This window comes from Oryctolagus cuniculus, chromosome 5, assembly GCF_964237555.1.
Source record: "Oryctolagus cuniculus chromosome 5, mOryCun1.1, whole genome shotgun sequence".
Taxonomy (NCBI): Eukaryota; Metazoa; Chordata; class Mammalia; order Lagomorpha; family Leporidae; genus Oryctolagus; species Oryctolagus cuniculus.
This window is the reverse complement of record NC_091436.1, coordinates 46684935-46701503: the sequence shown is the minus strand read 5'-3', so window position 1 is coordinate 46701503 and position 16569 is coordinate 46684935. Positions and strand designations below refer to the sequence as shown.

Here is a 16569-nt window from a genome sequence, read left to right as displayed (position 1 = left end):
CATCAGTAATCTCCCTATGCTCCAGTCATGAGTTTCCAAGGCTATGGAAGCCCTCTGAGTTCTCCAATTTTTATCTTGTTTAGACAAGGTCATAGTCAAAGTGGAGGTTCTCTCCTCCCTTCAGAGAAAGGTACCTCCTTCTTTGAAGACCTGTTCTTTCCACTGGGATCTCACTCACAGAGATCTTTTGCCAGAGTGTCTTGGCTTTCCATGCCTGAAATACTCTCATGGGCTTTTCAGCCAGATCCAAATGCCTTTAGGGCTGATTCTGAGGCCAGAGTGCTATTTAGGACATCTGCCATTCTATGAGTCTGCTGAGTATCTCACTTCCCATGTTGGATCACTCTCCCCTTTATTTATTCTATCGGTTAGTATTAGCAGGTACTAGATTTGTTTATGTGCTCCTTTTGACTCTTAGTCCTTTCATTATGATCAATTGTGAACTGAAATTGATCACTTGGACTAGTGAGATGGCATTGGTACATGCCACCTTGATGGGATTAAATTGGAGTCCCCTGGTATGTTTCTAACTCTACCATTTGGGGCAAGTCAGCTTGAGCATGTCCCAAATTATACATCTCTTCCCTCTCTTATTCCTACTCTTATGTTTAACAGGGATCACATTTCAGTTAAATTTCAACACTTAAGAATAACTGTGTATTAATTACAGAATTAAACCAGTCATATTAAGTAGAACAGACAAAAAAACTACTAAGAGGGATAATGTATTAAGTTGTTCATTAACAGTCAGGGCTATGCTGATCAAGTCACCGTTTCCCATAGTGTCCATTCCACTTCAACAGGTTTCCTTTTTGGTGTTCAGTCAGTTGTCACCGATCAGGGCGAACATATGGTATTTGTCCCTTTGGGACTGGCTTAATTCACTCAGCATGATGTGTTCCAGATTCCTCCATCTTGTTGCAAATGACTGGATTTCGTTGTTTCTTACTGCGGTATAGTATTCTAAAGAGTACATATCCCATAATTTCTTTATCCAGTCTACCGTTGATGGGCATTTAGGTTGGTTCCAGGTCTTAGCTATTGTGAATTGAGCTGCAATAAACATTAGGGTGCAGACCGCTTTTTTGTTTGCCAATTTAAATTCCTTTGGGTGAATTCCAAGGAGTGGGATGGCTGGGTCGAACGGTAGGGTTATCTTCAGGTTTCTGAGGGATCTCCAGACTGACTTCCATAGTGGCTTGACCAGTTTGCATTCCCACCAACAGTGGGTTAGTGTCCCTTTTTCCCCACATCCTCGCCAGCATCTGTTGTTGGTAGATTTCTGAATGTGAGCCATTCTAACCGAGGTGAGGTGGAACCTCATTGTGGTTTTGATTTGCATTTCCCTGATTGCTAATGACCTTGAACATTTTTTCATGTGCCTGTTGGCCATTTGGATTTCCTCTTTTGAAAAATGTCTATTGAAGTCCTTGGCCCATCTCTTAATGGGGTTGTTGGTTTTGTTTTTGGGGAGTTTCTTGATCTCTTTGTAGATTCTGGTTATTAACCCTATATCTGTTGCATAGTTTGCAAATATTTTTTCCCATTCTGTCGGTTGTCTCTTCACTCTCCTGACTGTTTCTTTTGCAGTACAGAAACTTCTCAATTTGATGCAATCCCAATAGTTAATTTTGGCTTTGACTGCCTGTGCCTCCCGGGTCTTTTCCAGAAACTCTTTGCCTGTGCCAATATCTTGAAGGGTTTCTCCAATGTTCTCTAGTAACTTGATGGTGTCAGGTCGTAGATTTAGGTCTTTAATCCATTTTGAGTGAATTTTTGTGTAAGGTGTAAAGTAGGGGTCTTGCTTCATGATTCTGCACGTGGAAATCCAATTTTCCCAGCACCATTTATTGAATAGACTGTCCTTGCTCCAGGAATTAGCTTTAGATCCTTGATCAAATATAAGTTGGCTGTAGATGTTTGGGTTGATTTCTGGTGTTTCAATTCTGTTCCATTGGTCTATCCATCTGTTTCTGTACCAGTACCATGCTGTTTTGATTACAACTGCCCTGTAGTATGTCCTGAAATCTGGTATTGTGATGCCTCCGGCTTTGTTTTTGTTGTACAAGATTGCTTTAGCTATTCGAGGTCTCTTGTGCCTCCATATAAATTTCAGCACCAATTTTTCCAGATCTGAGAAGAAGGTCTTCGGTATTTTGATTGGTATTGCATTGAATTTATAAATTGCTTTTGGGAGAATGGACATTTTGATGATATTGATTCTTCCAATCCATGAGCATGGAAGATTTTTCCATTTCTTGGTATCCTCTTCTATTTCTTTCTTTAAGGTTTTGTAATTTTCATCGTAGAGATCTTTAACGTCCTTGGTTAAGTTTATTCCAAGGTATTTGATTGTTTTTGTAGCTATTGTGAATGGGATTGATCTTAGAAGTTCTTCCTCAGCCATGGCATTGTCTGTGTATACAAAGGCTGTTGATTTTTGTGCATTGATTTTATACCCTGCTACTTTGCCAAAATCTTCTATGAGTTCCAATAGTCTCTTAGTAGAGTTCTTTGGGTCCCCTAAATAAAGAATCATGTCATCTGCAAAGAGGGATAGTTTGAGTTCTTCCTTCCCAATGTGTATCCCTTTAATTTCTTTTTCTTGCCTAATAGCTCTGGCTAGAACCTCCAGAACTATATTGAATAGTAGTGGTGAGAGTGGACATCCCTGTCTGGTACCAGATCTCAGTGGAAATGCTTCCAACTTTTCCCCGTTCAATAGGATGTTGGCTGTGGGTTTTTCATAGATTGCTTTGATTGTATTGAGGAATGTTCCTTCCAAACCCAGTTTGCTTAGAGTTTTCATCATGAACAGATGTTGTATTTTATCAAATGCTTTCTCGGCATCTATTGAGATAATCATATGATTTTTCTTCTGCAGTCTGTTAATGTGGTGTATCACATTGATTGTCTTGCGCACAGTAAACCATCCCTGCATACCAGGGATAAATCCCACTTGGTCTGGGTGGATGATCTTTCTGATGTGTTGTTGCATTCTATTGGCGAGAATTTTATTGAGGATTTTTGCATCTATGTTCATCAGCGATATTGGTCTATAATTTTCTTTCAGTGCTGCATCTTTTTCCGGCTTAGGAATTAAGGTGATGCTGGCTTCATAGAAAGAATTTGGGAGGACTCCCTCTTCTTCGATTGTTCTGAATAGTTTGAGAAGAATTGGAGTTAGTTCTTCTTTAAATGTCTGGTAGAATTCAGCAGTGAATCCATCTGGTCCTGGGCTTTTCTTTGTTGGGAGGGCCTTTATTACTGTTTCAATTTCTGTCTCAGTTATGGGTCTGTTTAGGTTTTCGATGTCTTCATGGTTCAATTTAGGTAGGTTGCATGTGTGAATCTATCCATTTCTGATAGGTTTCCCTGTTTGCTGGCATACAAGTCCTTGTAGTAATTTCTGATGATTCTATTTATTTCTGTGGTGTCTGTTGTTACATTTCCTTTTTCATCTCTGATTTTATTGATTTGGGTCTTTACTCTTCTTTTTTTAGTTAGTTGGGCCAATGGGGTGTCAATTTTGTTTATTTTTTCAAAAAACCAGCTCCTCGTTTGGCTGATTTTTTGGAATGTTTTTCTTGATTCAATCCTGTTGATTTCTTCTCTGATTTTAATTATTTCTCTTCTCCTGCTAGATTTGGGTCTGGTTTGCTGTAGGTTTTCTAGATCCTTGAGGTGAATTGAAAGCTCATCTATTTGGTGCCTTTCCAATTTCTTGATGTAGGCACCTATTGATATAAACTTTCCTCTTAACACTGCTTTTGCTGCGTCCCATAAGTTTTGTATGTTGTGCTGTTATCCTCATTTACTTCCAGAAAGTTTTTGATTTCTCTTTTGATTTCTTCTATGACCCAGTGTTCATTCAGGAGCATGTTGTTCAGTCTCCATGTGTTTGCATATGCTCTAGGGATTCCTGAGTTGCTAATTTCCAACTTCATTCCTTTATGGTCTGAGAAGCTGCATGATATGATTCTAATTCTTTTGAATTTGCTGAGGCTTGCTTTATGGCCTAGTATGTGGTCAATCCTAGAGTAGGTTCCATGTACTGCTGAGAAGAATGTAAAATCTTTAGCTGTAGGATGGAAAGTTCTGTATATATCTGTTAGATCCATTTGGGCTATAGTGTCATTTAAATCTACTGTATCCTTGTTGATCTTCTGTCCTATTGATCTGTCTATTTCTGAGAGTGGAGTATTGAAGTCCCCCAGTACTATTGTATTGGGGTCTAAGTCTCCCTTTAAGTCCGTTAACAAATCTTTTAGATAAACCGGTGCCCTGTAGTTAGGTGCATATACATTGATAATTGTTATATCTTCCTGTTGAATTGATCCCTTAATCATTATGTAGTGTCCCTCTTTGTCTCTCTTAACGGTTTTTGTGGTAAAGTTTATGGTGTCTGATATTAAGATGGCTACGCCTGCTCTTTGTTCATTTCTGTTGGCATGGTATATCTTTTTCCAGCCTTTCACTTTCAGTCTGTATGCATCTTTGTTGGAAAGATGTGTTTCTTGTAAGCAGCAAATAAATGGGTTTTGTTCCTTAACCCAATCAGCCAATCTGTGTCTTTTAACTGGACAGTTCAGGCCATTCACGTTCAATGTGACTAATGATAAGTGGTAACTTTGCCCTGCCATTTGCCAAAGATAAGATCTAATATATGCTTTGAATTCCCTGTGATCTTTTGCTGTGTGCTTTCCTTCCTTGGTTTCCTTCCTTTACCTTCTTTCATATTGATGACCGTGTTTCTGTGTTTCTGTGTGTAACACATCTTTAAGCATCTTTTGCAGGGCTGGACGAGTGGCAACAAATTCTTTCAATTTCTGTTTGTTATGAAAAGTCTTTATTTCACCTTCATTCACAAATGATAGCTTTGCAGGATATAATATTCTGGGCTGGCAGTTGTTCTCTCTTAGTACCTGGGCTATATCTCGCCATTCCCTCCTAGCTTGTAGAGTTTCTGATGAGAAGTCAGCTGTGAGTCTGATTGGAGATCCTCTGAGAGTAATCTGACGTTTCTCTCTTGCACATTTTAGGATCTTTTCTTTATGTTTCACTGTGGAGAGTTTAATTACAACGTGTCGTGGTGAGGATCTCTTTTGGTCGTGTTTATTAGGGGTTCTGTGAGCTTCCTGTACCAGGATTTCTCTGTCCTTCTCCAAACCTGGGAAATTTTCTGCTAATATCTCACTAAAAAGGCCTTCTAATCCTTTCTCCCTCTCCATGCCTTCAGGAACTCCTAGAACCCGAATGTTGGGTTTTTTAATAGTATCCTGAAGATTCCCGACAATATGTTTTAGATTTCTAATTTCCTCGTCTTTTCTTTGGTTTGACTGTATCCTTTCCTGTTCTCTGTCTTCTAAGTCCGATATTCTCTCTTCTGCTTCTCCCATTCTGTTTGTAAGGCTCTCTATTGTGTTTTTCATTTGATCTATTGAATTCTTCACTTCAGTCACTATCCCAGTTTCCTGTTGTACTAGTTGTTTCGTTTCATTTTGATTCCTCCTTAATATTTCATTTTCACGAGAGAGATTTTCTATCTTGTCCATTAAGGATTTCTGTAGTTCAAGAATTTGTTTTTGAGAACTTCTTAATGTTCTTATCAATTTTTTGAGATCTGCTTCTTGCATTTCTTCTATGTCATCATCCTCATAATCTTGAATTGGGGTGTCTTTTTCAGTTGAGGGCTTCATGGTGACTTCCTTGTTTTTATTACCTTGGTTTTTGCGTTTGTTATTTGTCATATTGGAGATATTTGGTTTCTTCACTGTGGTGCTTTTTCTTGTTATACTATGACTCTAGATTAAGTGGACTATCTGTTTTTGATGGAGCCTTAGGGCTTGAGATGGGTGTGGCCTGAGAGCTCTGTTTGGTGTGCCAAAGGTGACACTCCCAGGTTAGGCGTGGTAAACCTCTCTCTCTCTCTCTCTCTCTCTCTTTTTGATTCAAAAGGGAAGTTATTCTGCACAGCTGAACGAAGTTGGAGGTAGTTAGCAGGCAAATGATATACCCGCAGGAGCCAGAGATCGGAAGCTCTTTCCCAAGGACCACACAGGGAATCTGTTCGGCCCTCGGAGTGGGCTCAAATTCTCCTTCAGTCTCCCACTGGGTTGCCAAAGTTACGGAATTGTAGCGTCTCTGGAGAGTGCTCACGTGAATTCTGTGAGATCTCTCCCCCACCGTCTCTTTTTTCACAGTCTCAGTTCAGTAGCACCACAAATTTACTAGGTCCTAATCTCCTGTTAATTCGCCCCGCCCAGAGTCAAGTTTTTCTGCTAGGCTCAGGGCCGGTGCAGACCTGAGGTCACTCTGCTTATGACGTATGTCCAAGATGGCGCCTGCTCTTTGTCTTGCTCGCCCTTGAGAGGTGAGCGGAGAGAGAGAAACCCGTGTCCGTACCAGTCACCTTTTTTTTTTTTTTTCCTCTCTCTCTCTTCCAGTTAGCTTGGTGAAGTCCCCCCCCCGGGGGGGGGTCGTTCCCTCTAGTCTCCTCTCTCCGCTTGCCTGCCGGTGTCTCGGGTTATTGAGGTTCGGCTCACCTCGTGTTCCAGCGCTGGTGTGTTGAGTCTGCCGCTGGTGTCCCAAACTGTGGGCTCCCACGCTCTCCACGCAGGTCCGCTCCCCTTCCAGCGCCGATGTGTGGACTCGGAGCCCTGGACGTCCCAAGTCTCTCCGCTGTTGTCTGTGTGGCAAGCACTCCCCTTCGAGCACTTGCGCGCAGACACTGCAGCTTGCGCAGCTCGGTCCCGCGGCTCGGCTTCCGCGGCTCGGCTTTCGCGCGGTGGGCGACCTTGTTCTCCCAGTAGGTCCTCCAATTCATGACCACTGGATCCAGAAGAGTTTCCTCTGCAATATTTTGCTGGTTCTTTTTTCTGAGGCTACCGTAACTCCCCTTTTATTAAACTAAATTTTCCCGGAGTATCAGTGCGCGCCCTCACTATTCCGCCATCTTGGCTCCGCCCTCTCTGTTTAATGAAGCATAATATTCTAATCTACAGGTCATATTACACAAAACTCTGTGCACTACACTATATAGATACTTCAGGCATTAGTATTAATAATTATTTTTATTTTTTGACAGGCAGAGTTAGTGAGATAGAGAGAGAGACAGAGAGAAAGGTCTTCTTTTTCCGTTGGTTGACCCCCCAAGTGGCCACTACGGCCAGCGCTGAGCTGATCCAAAGCCAGGAGCCTATACTCTGGTTTCTCTTCAGATCGTATAAATCTTTCGCCTTTTACCAAAGCCAGGAGCCAGGTGCTTTCTCCTGGTCTCCCATGTGGATGCAGGGCCCAAGGACCTGGACCATCCTCCACTGCACTCTCAGGCCACAGCAGAGAGCTGTACTGGAAGAGGAGCAACCGAGACAGAATCCGGCGCCCTGATCGGGACTAGAACCCGGAGTGCCGGTGCAGCAGGCAGAGAATTAGCCTAGTGAGCCATAGCGCCGGCCATTATTAGTAATTATTAATTTCACAGTAGGCATTGATGTTATAAATGCCCAACTATATACAGAAGAAGAATTCTTTTGTATGGTTTCAATGCCAAGATAGTTTTTACTTGGAGACATGGCTGGTCACACTGTTACCAAAGATTTAAATAGTTTGTAAGTTATCTCTCACTAATCTTTTGTTGAAAGATAATATCTATGTCAAGTCCAAATCTGTCAGTCTTAAAGGGGATTGAACATTAGTTCTTTTTGATAATTTTATATGGGTCTATTTGTTAATTTCCTGAAAAAGATGCTGATCTCCTCAAACCTGATGGACAGTGTTTTTCATTGATAGAAGAACTTGCATATTTTTATTGTAAAAGACTTTTTTTATATGTCACATTTTTCTAAGAAGAAAATGTGCATTTTCTTTTTTTTTATTTAATGAGCATAAATTTCCAAAGTACAGCTTATGGATTACAATAGCTTCCTCCCCCCCATAACTTCCCTCCCACCCACAACGCTCCCCTCTCCCATTCCCTCTCCCCTTCCCCTTCACATCAAGATTAATTTTCAATTATCTTTATATACAGAAGATCAATTTAGCGTATATTAGGTAAAGATATACACATTTTGCTCCCACACAGAAACACAAAGTGTAAAATACTATTTGAGTACTAGTTATAGCATTAATTAAACACCTAAGAGTAATTTTGTATTAATTACAGAGTTCAACCAATAGTTTTAAGTAGAATATAAAATGCAACTTTTGTATTGTTGTGGCTTCCCCCCCCCAACCTCCCTCCCTCCCATGGCCCTCCCCTCTCCCACTCCCTCTCCCATCCTGCCCTTCATCACGTTTCATTTTCAATTACCTTCATATACTGAAGATCAACTTAGTATACACTAAGCAAGGATTTCAACAGGCTGCACTCACACAACTGCACAAGGTACAGGGTATTGTTCAACTAGTGGTGTTGTTTTTGAGTTTCATAGTTAAACACATTAAGGACAGAGATCCTACGTGGGGAGCATGAACCTAGTGACTCCCGTTGTTGATTTAACAATTGGCACTCTTATTTATGATGTCAGCAATCACTCGAGACTCTTGCTATGAGCTGTCTAGGCTATGGAAGCCCCTTGAGTTCACCAACTCTGAATTTGTTTAGTCAAGGCCGTATCACAGTGGAGGTTCCTTCCTCCCTTCAGAGAAAGGCACCTCTCTCCTTGATGGCCTGATCCTTCAGTGTTATGTTCAATCTTAAGTTCTCTGTAAGTACTGTGAAATTATCTATTTTATTTATATATTTATTTAACTATGGATTTCTAAAGACTAAGTATTGAAATTTTAAATACTCCATAATATAGAGTTGCAATAAGCTTTACATTCTAATAAAATTCATCATGGAAATATAAATGGAACTTTTGTTTCATGGTAAATCTTTCTTCTAAAGTCCTCAATGTCTCTCTGAATACTGCTAACTGTTAAAAAAGACATTCCTACCAAATTAATCAATATATTTTTTCAATTATCTTCATATATATACATATATATAATACAATGTCTCAAACCCCAGCATTAATTACAATATTCATTTGTTTTATGTACGAGGGCAATCATTGATATTCATACACCTCTGACCCCCCAAAAAATTCTAAATGCACTTACATCAGTCATATAACTGAGATTTAACCATAAATCATGTATACGATGCTTACAGAAGCTATAGTATCTTCTCCATTATACAGAAATAGCTTCAATTAATGGCAATCTGTCAGGAATTTCAACAAATTAAGAAACTCTAACAAAGAAATCATAATTTCTCCCTAATCATATTGTGAAAATTATTAATGATGTACACTCCATAGTATATCATGGTTATCAGTAATATTTCATAAACTGAAGGTATAAACCTTAAAAGAAAATTATGACAACATAATAGTGCTAGTTAATAAAATTTTTCAAGTGGTACATTTCATTAAAGAAATTACTTTCTTGGTAGACAAATTAGGTTGCCTACTGGTTTGATCAAGTTATGATTCATTAGTTAATTAAATAATTCATTAGATTGTGTTTTAGAAATTGTAATGAGTTTTATTCTGAAAATGGAAAACAAAAACAAGATAATTCAAAAAAGGTTGAACAAATTCATATTTAAAAATTAGAACTCTACAGATACATTTCCCAAATGAATTAACAAAAAAGATAGGATGAATAATTTTCAATATTATTTCACAAATAATCATATGGAGAAACAGTTGGTAGCCTTGCCTCCAAAACTGTCATCAATATTGTCTATAGCAGAAAGCTCAAATGAATATACTGCTAAAATATGCTCTTTTTAAAAACCTCGTTCACATACTTGCTTTTGCTTGTTTTTCACTTGGAGCTGTTAATGACAAGAAAGAATAAGTCTACATTAATTATAAGTCTACTTATCTCTTTCTAAATAATTTAAAGGTTATTTTAGTTGCTTAAAAGAATGTATAATCTTATAAACTAAATAAAAAATTGGTCTGATAAAAATTGGTATAATATTCTGCCATTTCATCTGGAGTAATCTAAATACATTCCAAGAACTCCACATTTTGTTGTTCTTTTGCTTGATATACATGCACCTTCTTCCAACATTTTGTTTTTCCATTTAATTAATTATAGATATGACATGTTATAGACAAGGCAATATATTTTTCTCAAAGTATATAAAATAGTAAGAAAAACATAATTAATGTCATTGGTCACCCAATGGTTTCAATTTTAAAAACACAGAGGTGAGGGACAGAGTTGTGACATAGTGGATTAAGTTGTAATTTGCGATGCCTGCCTACAGTCCCATATCAGGGCTCTGGTTTATACCCCAGATGCTCAGCTACCAACCCAGCTCTGTGTTAATAAGTCTATAAAAGCAGTGGAAAATGGCCCAAGTACTTGGGTCCCTGACACCCATGTGGGAGATGTGGATGCAGTTTCTGGCTCCTGGGATTGGCCTTATCCAGTACTGGCCATTGCAACCATTTTGAGGAGTGAACCAGCTGATAGAAGTTTGAGCTCTACCTGTATCTCTCTCCCCTCTCCTTCTCATTTGCTCACTCTCTCGCCCCACCTCTCAAATAAATAAAATAAGTCTCTAAAATAATAAAATAAAATACTGGGACAGGCATTTGATCAGTGGTTAAAATGTCTGCATCCCATATTGAAGTGCCTGGCTTCCATTTTCAGCTCTATTTCTAACTTGTATTTCCTGTTATTGCACACCTTGGAAGACAGCAGGTGATAGCTAAAGTATTTGGGTCCCAGTCAACACGTGGAAGACCCAGACGAAATTCCAAGCTCCTGGCTTCAGCCTGACCCAGTCCTAGCTGTTATAGACATTTCAAAGATAAACCAGCAGATGAAGGATCTCTTTCCATCACTCTGCCTTTGGAGTAAATAAATTAAAAAGAAAAAATTCAGCTAATTATTGCAAAATTTCTACACTGAAACCACATCCTTAAGTGAACAGAAAACTAAGTAGCAATTTATTCTATTTTGTCATGTTCTATATTAAAGTCATTTTACCCATAAAAATGGGCTATACTAATAATCATGCTGCATTTCTCTCCATATTTCTGTCATATATGCTCTATTTTAACATTCTCATATGTGTGTGAGAAAAAGGTATGACTCCTTGTGGGAATGTGCTCCTGAGCAAAGAGGCTGTTCTTTGCAAAGCAGGTGAAACATGACTTCCCAAAGGTGAACTGGCAGGACTGTTAATGTGACGTGTGTGTTGATTCTTTTCTGTAAATTACTAATGAAAACTCATTCAGATTTCAAATTTTTAAAAGTATGATTACTTCATTCAATGTTTCTCCTTTGACCTGATAAATCATTTTCTGTTTGGCAGAATAATAGGCAGTTACAGGGTAAACATAGAAGAGGCCCAGTCCTCTAACTTCTGATGATTGACAATGATTGTAATGGTACATTAAAGTGTTATAAAGGTAAGGAAATGATGCTGTGGGAACTAATTGGAGAAACACCTGAAAAGGTTTGGATTGCCTCAGCATATTTCACAAGTTTGGAAGAAGAATAAAAATATGGCATCGAACTTGGATTTGGTATGGTTTGTGGAAGAATTGAGACTAAAACTATATTTTCATGGTCATTTACATAATATTAATTAATGCTGTTTCTATTTAACTACAATGAAATAGGAGGAATAATTAATGAATAACATAGGAGGCTATGACTGCTTATATACATACCTACAACATAACCAAAAATATAAACGAAATTCCTTTAGTAGCATAAGCCAGAAAAAAAAATCAACAGATGGTGCCTTAAAATGAATCAGCAGAAAAGTCTCAAAAATTGTCATTTGAAATGACAAATAGGGCAGACTAAATACTAGGAAGTTTTAAGAAAGCCACTTCATACCCAAACCAATTGTATCATTTATCATTTTTGCTGATTGACTTATTTGGTTGATCCAATTCGATTTTCTCCTTTAGAATATAAATATATTCAGAGGAAAAGTCTACGCCTACTTTCATAGCAACTCTCTGGAGTAATCAAAAAATATTATTAAGAACATTATGAATAGTAAGAGAATATTTTGTTGCTATTTGAATATTTAACATTTCAAAGCCAAGATATATAAGATACACTTGCAGAAGGTGTTTTGTTCTAGATTTGTTTTCTTTCTGCCTGTTTTTTGTATTAAACTGAAACAATGTTTCTCAAACACCTCACAGATGAATCCACTGGGAGCATCTTATGAAGCTGCAAATCAGATTCAGTGGTTCTGGATAGACACCAAGGTTCTGCTCTTCTAACAACCTCTCTCTGACCCTGCAGCTGCTATTCACAGAGTACACATTAAGTAACTAGTGTATAGCATATTATTTGGATTTCACTCTCTAAAATTGCATTGTGTTAAATCTCTGTCAATAACTTGGGGGGAAAATGATAGATGCAAGTATTTCCTTCCCTGTACTGTCATTGATCTTGCCACTTGTCTGAGACTGTTTCACTAATAAACACTGAACAGCAGGTGGAAAGAGTCCAAAAGTGTCAACCCCACTTACCCGCATGCTCCTTCTTTGTTGATTTTGCTGTTACAATCAACAAAAGAAACAATATTAGCATTACATGCCACCCAAATTGTAATCCAGGATTCAATTGCAAATTAAACAATGCAATGAAATTAAATGGATAGAGAAACTTTAAAAATTACCTGGTTCTTCATGTTTTTCCTTTTTTTCCTGTTCTGAAACATATTATTGTTTTCTTACTATTATTGTTATTACTGTTATTCCAATTTCACATGTCACACCACAACTGATTTAAAATTGAAAACCCTGCACATGCTGATGCTGGATTGCAGGAATTCATAGGTGTCATAAAAAGACGAAGATGTAGACTTAACATAATTCTTCCCATCCATTTCCATTAGGAGTTCCCTCCTGGAGAAGCATCAAAGAACTCTGAATATTAGAGAAATTCAAAACTTTCATGGATATTAAACTAGAAAAACAAACAGTGGATGGATATTTTCCATAAACTATGGGAAAATATAAATTTTCTATTATATTAAATCGACAGGAAGTAAATATGGGATTAATAGGCACAAGCATAATTATTGCAGCTGTTAACAAAATAATTCTCAGAATGACAAACATGGAGAATTCCACATGGACTTCTCTTCCAAGATCTCTTCTCATCTTGAAAATGCTTTTACCAAGCTAGGCAAAGGCATAGCTGAGATAGTTTCAGGACTCTTAAAAATGAGTAAGGCAAAGAGGGAAACACAACACACTTGGGTTGTTTTCAAGACAAATGCTCTTTGTGGCATCCTCTTTAAATAGTGTTTCTTTTAAGGAACACGTTTTTATCAAAAATCTATGAGACAAAATATGGTTTTGGTTTTAAGATTAAGCTGGCTTTTACATTACAATAAGAACTCATTTTACATGAATTTCAGTCGCTAATTTTAGGAATATTGAATGCCAAATAATCTTCTGTATCATCACATCAATTTATCAAGTATACAATTTCATTCATCAGGTTGATAATTATGTAGGAATAATGAGGAAGTTAGCCACTTCTAAGATAGCAAGCAGATAATGAAACAAATGATTTGACCAAGTGGTACAGTTCAACAGGAAAATGTTTTATGTAATTTAGCTTAAATTCAGCATAGTAAGAACATTACCAAACATTGTCTTACAAGCAAGGACTGAGGTGAATGTATTTATTTCACCATTAAACTGAAACTCCAGTTACAGAATATTTCTAAGAACTTTGTAATGACAGAAAATACTGGAAGCAAATTTAGGTATGCTTTAACTTTGAACACTACTAATAGGTGAGATTCAATCTTATCAGAAAGCCATCAGATGAGTATATATCTGCGCTAATTTGGAAAAAGAGTACACTCTAAAGAATGTTCATTAAATGGGACAATTTGGGGCCGGCACTGTGGCTCACTTGGTTAATCCTCCGCCTGCGGCACTGGCTTACCATATGGGCACCAGCTTCTAGAACCGGTTGCTCCTCTTCCAGTCCAGCTCTCTGCTGGGGCCTGGGAACGCAATGGAGGATGGCCCAAGTGCTTGGGCCCCTGCACCCGCATGGGAGACCAGGAAGAGGCACCTGGCTCCTGGCTTTGGATCTGCGCAGCGCTGGCCGTAGCAGCCATTTGTGGGGTGAACCAATGGAAGGATGACCTTTCTCTCTGTCTCTCTCTCTCTCACTGTCTAACTCTATCTGTCAAATAAATAAAAAAAGGGATAATTTGATAATTTAATATGTAGTTACTGATCTTATAAACATAAGTGAATTTAGCCTTCTTCAAGGCTGACAATATATGGTTTTCAGGTATTCTTTTTACTTGTTATTTTGAAATAATTATAAAATTCACAAATTTACAAAATGTGCAGGAAGGTTCCCATGCATTTTTCAACCTGTTTCCCTTGTCATAGTGCATTTTTTAAATTGAAAAAGGAAAACTTTGAGTAGTAAAAATTGTAAAAGCAGAAGCAAATTAAAATACATGGTGTGATATATAATTAAATGTAGCAATCTTGAAGACAAAAATTTTAAATTAAACAAATTTAAAGACACAAAAATAATGATAATAAAAACAATTCTAGATGGTAACCCAGATAACTCATCTTAATTTAAAATAATCATTATTTTACAGAAAAGTATTTTTCTATTACTGTCCAAGTTACAATTCACAGACCTTCTCAATGAGAAGCTGGGTTGCAAATGAATGTCTCAGAAGGCATGTTATTTATTACAAACATCAGTGTGCTAAAGATTGTCAGGGAAGTCCACTGTCCCTGCTGGAACTTTTAAACCACATAGTCTACAATAAAGTGAAGGCCTTAGGGTATAAATGTAATATTTTTCAAATCTCCAGTGGTCCAGCATTTTCCTACTGGTGAAATGGTTTATGAAATGGTTTCTGTATCCTTGTGCCAGTACTCATCAGTAACCATATACAGACATAACTCTGATTGAACCAACAGATACTTCTTTATAGATAGATTGCTCCCCCTGGCTGAGTTGTAGCATAATTTCATGATCGTCTCCACAGGATACTTCAGAGCATTTGTATGACATGAAATATCTCTGCATCCCAACTTTTTGCAATGCTAAAACATACATAAATATTTTTACAAAACGAGGGCATTTTAAAATAAATTTTTTACGATCACTGAAATCTTCAAAGCCTCACATTCCTGGAAATATGCTTATTTTTAATTACTGATTGAGTAAAGGTAAGTTGTTTTGTGTTTTCATTTGTTAAATGTATCCTATTTTCTGCAAAGGAGAGTGTGTGTTTGCAGAAGACAAAGCCTGAAGGCATTGGGTTTTATTGAATTGTTAACAAACAGGTTCTATAGTGTATTAAAGTGAAATGTTGCCTAATATATGGACCCCAAGTAACCAAAGAGGAAAATAATGTTGTGGACAAATGCCATATATCTTGTAAACATGACAAAATATTTCTGGATTAAAAGAAGAAAGATAATCAGACAGTGTTGGTAAAAATTGCCTGGAAAAGGACTTCTATTCAGTCTTCTTTGTGAACGGAAAATTAACAAGGTTTAAATGTACACAAACATTAGACAGTTTGCATTAATACAGTGGAGTTGTATTTTCCCTCCTAGACTATGGAGAGTATTATTAGGTGGTTACAGGAGTTTGAAAAAAATGTTTCTAAGAAACCGTGGTATGATTTCAAGTCTACTCTGACCCTCCATGTTGGTATTTCTTATTCTGATGAAAATAAATTAGTATACATGCATAAAACTCAGAACAGGGCAATTTAAAAGTACAAGTCTAAACACACCAGCTGGCAATATTAGTACTATGAAAAAATGTGCACAAATTAATTTCACATGCATTTTCTTACTTTTTCCCTTGGGCTGTTCTGTTGAAAAAGATACAGAAACAAAAACATTACTCTTAAAATCTTTAAAGATAAAATTAATTACCTAAATCATTGATTAGACTGTATTTTTTTTTTTCCAAACTCGCTTCCTCAACTTCTCCCTTTAAGTTTCACAGGGAATGTTGTTCTGAGGTATTGCTAACTATCATGGGTGTTTCATTAATTTGATTGAAAAAAAAAACACAGTTTGGTGATGAATAAACCTAGGTTTACATTGGTTAACCATTTAAACAATTTCAACTGGTAGTTTTCTTAAATAAACAGGTGAGAACAGATAAATGTATCATTCACATAAATACATGTGAGCAAGTCTAGATACAGAAGTGTACTTTCCAAATGAATTATTATTTCCATTAAAGACTTACAGAACCAATTCAGTTCCTGAAACTCACTGATGTACCCAAAATTAACTTAATGTATGCTTTCTAGAAAACTGAATGCTTCCTACTGGACATTGTTCAATTTCTTGTGAAGCAAACATTTCTCTGAAAACAATTACTGTGGAAGTTAAATAGATGCAGTAATTGTTTTCTATTACTACCAAATATTTCTCAGAACAATTTTGTCAAAAAATAATTTGACTCTTTAACTTTTTCTCTCTCTCTGAATCTCAGCCTTTCTCATTTTTTTTCTCTAGCCCGTATCTGGTCTTTACTTCTATGTTGATCTTTTAGGAAAAAATGCTA

The 16569-nt window shown here is 37.3% G+C and overlaps 1 protein-coding gene across 1 annotated transcript in view; it reads right to left on the bottom strand.

The window, feature by feature from the left end:
* The window catches only part of TRDN (triadin), a gene marked incomplete at its 5' end in the record, with an annotated part of 426296 nt that overhangs the window by 143561 nt on the left and 266166 nt on the right, over positions 1–16569 (bottom strand). The window contains 4 exon segments of the mRNA NM_001082743.1: positions 9800–9826; positions 12507–12533; positions 12656–12688; positions 15845–15862. Coding sequence (NP_001076212.1) covers positions 9800–9826; positions 12507–12533; positions 12656–12688; positions 15845–15862 — 105 coding nt within the window.